The 9,717-nt window shown below is 37.0% G+C and overlaps 1 protein-coding gene across 1 annotated transcript; it reads right to left on the bottom strand.

Moving 5' to 3' along the window:
* Positions 1-75: 75 nt before the first annotated feature.
* slc16a13 (solute carrier family 16 member 13) lies at positions 76-7,473 on the bottom strand. Its single transcript, XM_043244695.1, is given in 7 exon segments — positions 76-2,953; positions 3,500-4,025; positions 4,740-4,996; positions 5,076-5,219; positions 5,326-5,388; positions 5,391-5,566; positions 6,821-7,473. Coding segments are annotated over 7 exon segments (1,515 nt in total). The 5' UTR covers positions 6,838-7,473; the 3' UTR covers positions 76-2,621.
* Between the last annotated feature and the right edge of the window lie 2,244 nt (positions 7,474-9,717).

The raw sequence follows: 9,717 nt of genomic DNA, 5'->3' as shown, positions 1-9,717 counted from the left end.
TTTATAAAAAGATCATACTATTAGAATATTGGAATCTATGAAGAATCATGTATAAATATAACAAGAACACAATAGCACAATACAAACAGAAATAGCCTTTTATTCAACCACAGTAAAGCACAAATTTGTTTACCTAAAACAGTTTATATGGTACTGCTCCAGTAAAACCTGTCTAACCAACATGAGCTTACCAACAAGGTAAACCTACCCGAATGGCTCAGATGGCAAATTCCATTCAACCTTTTATTTAGATCAAAAGTCACCTTGCGCAGTTCTAAAGCTATAAAGTTCAAAAGACCAGATGATGAAATATTGTTCAATATCACTGCCTGCTTTGGCACTCCAAAGCTAATAGATTTAGAAATTCATCCAAATCTCACTTCTCATACTATGCAAGCATATTGAGGTCAATAGGCTAAAGATCATGTAAAACTGCATTATTACAGTGCATTTAAAGACCACTGTGTGTAAAGGCAGTGCTGTTAATCTCAAAGCAATAAGGGCCTCTCACATGAGAAAGCAAAGTCTAGCTGCAGCTAAGCTCATTGACTCTCAGTCTATGAAGATTAAGGCTCACGTGTTTGGTTTTATGAGAGGTGTATCTTTAAAAACAGCATTAGTGACTAATATTCAAGGTTTACCCACGGGAAGTAGAAAACTGACAAGGTTTAAAATCAACCTACAACAATTTGTGCACAGTAAAGTTCTTGCGATGAGTGAAATAAACATTTAAAAGAAAAACAAAAAGGCGCTGAAGAATGTAATGTGTAACACAAAGGCTTTGACGCATGACATGTTTGGTCAATGATTTCTAAGTGAATTTGTTTTTATCAGCGACCTCTGTGGAAAACATAAGTCAATATTCACACTGAAACCTGGATCTTGAAGATCACAGTAAAAGCCCTTCATGTCGGGCAAGATTCCCATCATACAATATCTAAAAGCATCGATGTAATACACAAATCGCATGATCCATTTTGACCCAGAAAGGGCAACATTAAAATGGCACGTCTCCAACAATGCTAGTAACATTAGTAACATAACACGATCATCATATTCCTCCATATGCAACTCAAGAACAGTCCAGCTGTAATCAAGGTAAGGTACAGCAAGTTGTGTGTAAAAAAAAAAAGTGAAAGAAAAATGCTCTTGAGGAGCAGAACAGGATTAGCATTGTGTTAGCATTTAGCGCTTGCTTTCCTGCTTTTGTATACTGAAGTAGCCTCCAGCAGCAAATTACTGGCAAATTGTTTTTTGCCTTCATTTTAGCTTTTAACAGATGAAAGATACGTGAAAATAACTAAGTAGTTAAAAGCTTGTTTGGAATCTAGAAAACTCTTGCTAGCAGCCCTCGTGTTTTTAATACAAAATGCTCCTCAGTAACTCGTGATTAACGAAAACCACAAACATCAGTCTTTCCACCAAACCCTGAAGCTGTATTTGTGCATGATAATTAAATTCCTGTCAGGGAAGGCAGGAGGTGAAGTGCATCAATAATTTACAATACAAAAATCGCAATAATATATTACAAACTGTCAATTAAAATAAATAGTATTTTGCCATCATACTCTTAGATACAGTAACATGGCAGTATCAAGGGACAGCGTTATAGCGTGGTATTTAATATACAGTGCCCTCAAATTCAAAAAGTCAAAGTGGGGTATTAGGACAAAACCAGCACAAATCCTTATTTGATGGTGATTTTGAATTGACAAGGGAAAACGATGATAATATAAAAAATATATATTTAATAATAAATTAATTAAATGTTGTATATTTTTCAATTTAGAAAAATGATGATTTCAGAACAGAAAAATACTAGAGCTATTAATAAGTATCTTTAAATAATTAAAGTAATAAATATAATTATTTGTGTAATTATATAGACTGGCAGCAGAATAATGGCTTTTTAGAACGAATACTGACGGATGCAAAACATTTGCATATTTTGACAATCTAAGAAAAATATCGGGATATGGACACGGCTGCAGTAAGGATACTGTTGATCGATCACTAAAGCTAAATAAAATGAAAACTAAAAAAATATAAAAACTATAACGGTATCCAAATTATACTACAACAACACTGTAGAGCTGCAGTTGTGATATCTGACTGTGCCAACCTTATATTGTCATAATTATGTAATCAAAAAGAAAAGCTGGTAACTGCAAGGTTACTTTATTGCATTTACATCATGATAAGGATTTATGCTACTATTGTATAACTCAATTCAAGGGCCCTCATTTAACAGTGCATGCCCAAAAACCCGTGTCTACTTGTATATATACAAGGAATGATTAAACAATCCAGATTTGTTTTGAACTTTCCACAAGAAACTGATTATTTTTCAAAATCTTTCAAAACCTGAGAACTTCTATCAAATTGATTGTCTTGTTGTTAGCCGAAAAGCACTAATAGCAAACATTACATTAATTTTTTTTTTTTTGGAATGGAGTATATTTCATATATCCCACAAAAAGTTTTACTGCAAAATGTGGTATAAAACCATTCAGTGCGATATGATTTGCGATTCCAATGCCAAACGTTGCCTATATCCTGCCAGACAATGCAAAATATCTCTCCAAAAACTCAAAACATTAAAAAAATATATAATATTTCCCCTAAATTAGTATGAAGCATAATTTCCTGAGTTATTCTTCTCGTTCTTGCACTAGATGTGTAACATCACTCTTCCAACACACCTTTTACTCTATCTGGGTATCATCCAAAGGACAGAGTATCTCAGGTACTGAATTTGAGGACAGGGTTTGTTTGAGAAGTCCGTCTTCAATGGATTCATGCTGAAACGTATTCTCTGAAGATGATGGGGATGCAGGGGCCGCACAAGACCAGAAATAAGGAAGAGTCATTGTAACTAACATACCTAACACGAGGAAACTTCCAGCAGTGATAAATGATACCGTGTATGTCCCAGTATAGTCCTTCAGCCAGCCTGAGAAAAAAAAAATGGAGGTGAAACAATCACTTCAAACCTAAAGATAAATGTTGTTAGCCATCAACACCAATACTTCCACTAAAAATTTATATTTGCTAAATAAAAATAAATAAATAAATAAAAATACACTTCCTCAGCGGTATAAGATTTAGATTTGGAGGAATTTATCATTATATCACTTGCTCAATAATGGATCCACTGCAGTGAATGGGTGCCGTCAGAATGAATGTCCAAACAGCTGATAAAAATCATCACAGTAATCCACACAAATCCAGCATGCCAATTAAAATCTTGTGAAGTAAAAAGCCACGTGCTCATAAAAAAAAAAAAAAAAATCTTTAAGGCATTTTAACTTTAAAGCGTAATTTCTGGCTAAAATATCGTTTAAAGTCCAAAATATCCAGAATAATGCTTCTTCTTGCTTTTTTATGAGCTGTTTGGTCTTTGAATTTGTTCTGATAAAGAAACAAAATCGCCAACATCTTGGATGACCCAAACTCTTCAATTAAGAAAAACTACTGTGACGATCTCATGAGCTCCTACCGGACAGTGGTGCTCCCAGAAGCCCTCCAACGCTCTCTATGAGCTGCAGCAGGCCAAGGGCTCCCAGCATTCGCTCCATGCCTACGATCTCCGGCACCACTGCGAAAGCCAGCGGCGTCATTGCTCCTGCGCAAAGCCCATAGATCACACCGACAACCAACAGTGCTGAGAAAACCACGCCAACGGGAATGAGCATCAGAGAGAGCCCCAGTAGCCCAGTCCACACCACCAGCATGTGCTGCATCCGCATTTTGCCCAGATCCGAGAACCAGCCAGAGGCTACGCGGCCCACGATGTCTGCCACACCGGTTACAGAGATTACAAAGGCTGCCTGGTACTCAGTGAAACCAATGTGACGGCTGTGGGCGACCAGGTGAACGTAAGGGATGAAGTAGCCGGCATTAAATAAGGTGATGGCCACGGAATAAGTGAGGAAGCCTCGGTGTGAAAGCAGAGAGAGCTCAAAGCCCTCGTAGATACGGGAGAACAAAGAAGAACATTTGTTGATCTTGGTTGAGTTTTCGGTCTGAGAATGGCACAAAAAGAAACAAGCCAATACAGTCATTAAGCCCCATAAATCTATGGTAAACTGCAGAATAGTCATTATAATACATTTATTTTGATTAAATATAAATGCGTTTAATGTACCATTATATATATATATATATATATATATATATATATATATATATATATATATATATATATATTAGTCATCAATTGTTAAATAAATGAACATATTTAACTAAATTAATTAAAACTGTATTACCATTTATTAAAATAAATATTAATAATATATTCTGTCCAAAAGTTTTTATTTTAACATATTTTACAATTTAATGCATTCCTCTGCTAGCAAAGTTTATTTTTCAGCACCATTACTCCAGTTTGTAGCGTCACATGATCCTTCAGAAATTATTTCAACATTATGATTTAATGCACATTTACATTTCTTATTAATAGCCATTTGCAAATAGGTTTACTACGTAATGTATTAGTGGAAACCATTGGATTTTGAGGATTGTATTTTTGTGAAATATATATATTTTAGGACAGGATAAATGCTTTGTCATTGCAAATTTCTGTGTCCGTTTTTTTGGGCAAATATTTTTCAGTATTTTTTTTTACTAACTTTAACTGTAGCTAACTGCATTTATTTAAAATATAAATCTTTTGTGACATTTTAAATGTCATTTTCTGTTAATATTGTTCATATTGTCACATCAATCGAAGCACTTACCTTCACCACAACCTTTGGTTTCCCTAGAGGCCGAATGAGAGCTCCACAAGCAATCATGTTGAAGCTGAGGCCTCCGAGGACAAGCAGTGCCCCACGCCAAGCATAGACATCTATTAGATACTGAAAAAGTGGAGAGAATGCAAAAGAAGCAAGTCCAACGCCTGTGAAGCCCAGGCCCATGGCTAGAGATCTCCGCAAGGTGAAGTACTGCATCACTGATGCAACAGTAGGGGTGAAGATCAGCGCCCAGCCTAAACCTAATAAACACAGTTAAAAACAGGAATCAGGATCCTGACACTGGTTAACATTAAAGACGCTATTTACAAAAGCATCTACCTGAAATGAATCCTATAGTCAGGTAAAGATGTAAAAGAGATGTTGCCTGGGAAGCCAGAATGAATCCCAGGCCTGAGAAGAATCCTCCCATCATAACAACCGGACGAGCTCCGTATACATTAGATGCGGCTGCACTTATTGGACCTGCGGGCAGGCATATGTAATCAACTGAACGGTAAAGCCAAACTGTGTTGTTTTACCCAGTTGTGTTCGCTGATATAGACATGAACGAATGAAGGAGTGAACTTACTCATTAGCTGCTGCATGGCCAAGCCAATGGATGTTATCCAGGACACCGCCTGGGCACTCTCCCAAAGTACTGCACAAACTCCACAAAAAAGACACCCAGACTGCGGATGAGCCCAAAAACCAGGGCAGAGGACACGAAAAGAGACCCCACCACCACCCAGCCCCAGCCACCATCAGGTGCCGCCATTTGTGAGGACGACTGCTGCTCTTCCTTTGTCTTTTGGGGCTGATCCATGATTGCACTAAAAAAAAACGAAATAGTCCATTAAAAGAAAGATCTAAACTGACACAGGCCATGTAAGATATAGATGAGTTTCTTAATGGCACTTAATAGTTCTTTAATGTCTGGCACTGCCCAAATACCAATCCATAATAACGCTTCCATCCCCTGTTATCCTCTTGACTGTGCATATTTCTCTCCCGATTCAGAGAAGATGATTTTTTCATTAGAGAATATATACAATATTATGGATGGGGGACTTGTACTTAGCCAGACACAATGGTTTTAAAATAAAAAAAAAAAACCTTGATGAGAGATGTTTTCATTTATGGACTGGAGTCATGTGGATTATTGTGATGTTTGTATGAACTCTTTAGACAAGTGATGTAATGATACACAAGAAAGAAACTCATCTACATCTTGGATGGCCTGAACGTGAGTAAATTTTCATATTCCTTTAAGAGAAGACTAGTGCAAGTGTACGTCCATAATCTTTAGCTGTGTCATAGACGACATTAAAACATCTTCAACCAAACAATAAACGTAATTAGGTTGATTCAATGTTTCTAGGGTTTGTTTTAACGCTCAGTTTCTTGACAAATAACCGGCCTCGATCATACTGTTCCAGTCTTTTAAACATTACCTTGAAACTAAACACATCTATTTACTCTGCGTCACAGTGCTGTTAAACACCTATCAGTTTATATTCTAAAACTAAGATTCATTGAACAGGTGTCAGTTCATATCCTGATTTATTTACACATACCAGTATGTTATTTTGAAAAAGTAAAGTCTTTCAATGTAGTCTTGAAACGAAACGCTGATCATGAGTCGAACATGAGGTGGACTCTGAACTGTCATTACCAGTGGACTGAAAATTTTAACCGAACAAAATCTGACCGCTCAGCTCAGGATTACCTGGGTCATCAGAGGAAACAGGATGTTCTATTAAACAATGCATTAAAATATGTGCAGTGCACAAAAACACAAAGCTATTACTGTTTTCAAGCGGCACATATTGGTAAAGAAAAGTATTCCAGAAAGACTAGTCCACAAATCAATACCTGCAATAACATTAAAAAATTCTAATTATATGTTCAAGTACTTATATTAAAAATACAGCTGCCACAAATGCACCATCTAACATGATTTTCTAATTTTCTTGACACTATCAAACAAGAACATCCGATTTTAAATGCTGAGGGTGCTCCTATGTGAACATAAATAGGCACAATAAAAAGCAATAGCAAACTTGACTGCTAAAATAAAAACCTACCTTTTGCCCTCTCTCATCAATCTCCTCTGCCTATCGCAGGCGACTCCTGTCCAGATATTTTCAGATGTTAATTTGTGCTCGTACACATTTAAAAGCACATTTATGTACGTTTAAATGACTTCAAATATTTTATTTTGCAGCTTGATGTTACATTTCAGCTTTAAAGCATGCTAGATCTTCGAATTAGCAGCAATTATATGGTGATGTTAAAAAAGCAGTCACACGTAAAAATACGTCCAATGAAAATAAGGCATACTGCTCATAAATATTAATCATGTAACACAACAGCCAATTAAAGAGCGCGGGTTAATTAATATTCATGAGATCAGCCTTGTTGTTCCAATACTATACTGACATAACAAGCCGGTCTCGTTTCTGTCTGTTGTCTAGTATTGGTAATATTTAGCACATTGTAACATGGCAGTGACACGATTTAGTTATGTATTCGCGGAGTATGCAACACAAACGTCCATATTTTTAATCGTGAATGTACCGCACAAACAGACACAATGATGCACAATGAAACACTAAGCCTTTTAGACAAAACAGCATGGCACCGACAGATGGTTTGAAATACAATATACGACTCCGCAATTTGTACAAAAATACCAAGCAAAATATAATTCGCTTGAAAACGCATTTGTAGGGCGGCTGGAATAGACCGGTAGTTACTTACCTAAAACCCGCTCACCCTTTCTCCTGTCGAGTCACCATTAGGTCAAATCAAATAAGCAGTTTCTTTTTAAATGCACAGATAGTCAGCACATGCTGTTGAGCACATCGTTGATGGCTTCTTTGTACTTATTCACCTGCTCCTGACATGAGCGGCTATTTCTCGCACGTGCTGGTTTCGTTTCGTCGAAACTTCGCCTCTAGGGCGCGCTCACGAGATGGCTAGCTTTAGTTTGTTTACAACGACGTCCTCCGGTCGGTCAGTCAGTCATAAAAGTAAGCGTGTAAGTGAATGTTAGATTCAAGACGCGGATACGACACATTGACCGTGCTGCCAGACATTAAAACTAGTCTCTGATTAACCTTTGTCTGCGTGAAATGAAAACAGCTAAGCTATTTTTTACCCTGGTTCTTGTTTATTCCTGGAATCCCGGAATCACTTAAAGCAGCCTAAGGTGGTTTACTCTTTCAAACTGGACTGTCTGATCATGTGGACTATCCCTTAAACCAGCAAAGTGGCTAAGATGAACTACCCTAGACTTATATGGGCGTTTGTGTCTGTTTTAATTATTTCAGCAGGGATGGTAACATATAGCCCATCACCCAACATCAGCCCATATTTGCATAGAGTATATTCTCACCAACACTTCATAGCTACTCCAGTCTTCATGACAAACCCTCGTGCGTATTTTTATATTTAGCATATTTAGCTGTTGACCAAACATATTCAAGTTACGTAGGTTTAATCAGCGTGGTCTTAAAGTCCACACTCGTGATTTGAGGGTATTTTCATCCACATTGCAGGAAAGGTTAAGAAAATACAGCTCTTTAATACAGTGGCAAAAATTCTTCTTGATTGTACATTTGCCTACTGACAAGAAATGGTCAGTCTGTAGTTTTAGTGGTAGGTTTTTAACAGTGAGAGACGGAAAAGCAACACAAATCTAGACAAAAAAACTAAAAATTAGGAATTGATTTGCATTTAATCAAGTATTTCAAGTATTTTAATCAAGTATGTCAAGTATTTAGCCCGTTTGCAACCATCAGCTCCATCCACAGATTTTCTATAGGATTAAGGTCCACTTGAGGACCTTAATATGCTTCTTGAGACACTCCTTTGTTGCCTTGGCCACGTGTTTTGGGTCATTGTCATGCTGGAATACCCATCCACAATTCATTTTAAATGCCCTGGCTAGCTTTAATGCCCAGACTGTACAAGGCCCTGTCCATCTTCCTTTTGATGCTGTGCAGATGTCTTGTCTTACACCACCTCTGTGTTTGACGGTGGGGATGGTGTTGTTGCGGTCATAGGCAGCATTCAGACTTCACAAAAAAATAAATATACAGAAGGCTCACCACAAAGTGCAAACAAGGCCCGATTAGACTTTGCCAAAAAAAACCATTTAGCCTCAAAAAAAACAACATGTTGGCTGTGTATAAACATGGTTGTAGGCTAATTTCTAATTTCTGTAGGCTAATTTTTGTTCAACGTCTTGAATGAAAGATTAAAATTTGTACTTCAGTTTCATCTTTTTCATTTTAATTCTATCCTGGTGTCATACAGAGTCAAAATTATGAAAAATGTGTCACACACACAAGAGCACTGATACTGATCATCGATAAAATAAGAAACAGAGGGTGGTGCACCTCGGTCACCCTAAGAGGAAAACTTCCATACATATGGACAGACAAGTAGTGTGTGCATGGGGCCGGTTTTTGTCTAACACCGGAAACAGGTGCCAGCTGTTTCATTGTTTCTATTTCAGCACCACCCGTAGAGAAGCTGAGACACTTTAGGGTGAGTCAGGTCTAAGTTGTGAGCTAATCGGAGGAAGGAAGGGCTAAGAGGTGAATTCTTTGTTCTTCTGGGCTCCAAGAATCAGACTTTTGAAGTTAGATTCGAAACATTTAACTTTACTAGTAAGTGCCTTGATTGACTACTTTCAGGTTTAACCAGTCCCATAATTTAGGGACTTTCCCACTGTTCACATGGTTTAAAAAAAAGGATTGCGTGAGTACAGCTGACCAAGGTTATGTGTAACTAAACTATAGTTAAGGTTATATTTTAAGTATGTTTTACTGCAATAAAAATGAATAAAAACACATTTTTAAAAATACACAACAAAATTACTCCAATTTCAAAATTAAAATAGAAAATCTATAATAATATTACCATAATACTAAAACAACACTATGTCTTTTACACACACACGCACACACACAAT

The sequence above is a fragment of the Puntigrus tetrazona genome, chromosome 7, assembly GCF_018831695.1.
Source record: "Puntigrus tetrazona isolate hp1 chromosome 7, ASM1883169v1, whole genome shotgun sequence".
Taxonomy (NCBI): domain Eukaryota; kingdom Metazoa; phylum Chordata; class Actinopteri; order Cypriniformes; family Cyprinidae; genus Puntigrus; species Puntigrus tetrazona.
Note: the sequence above shows the minus strand (reverse complement) of the source record. Positions and strands in the feature narration are given on the sequence as shown.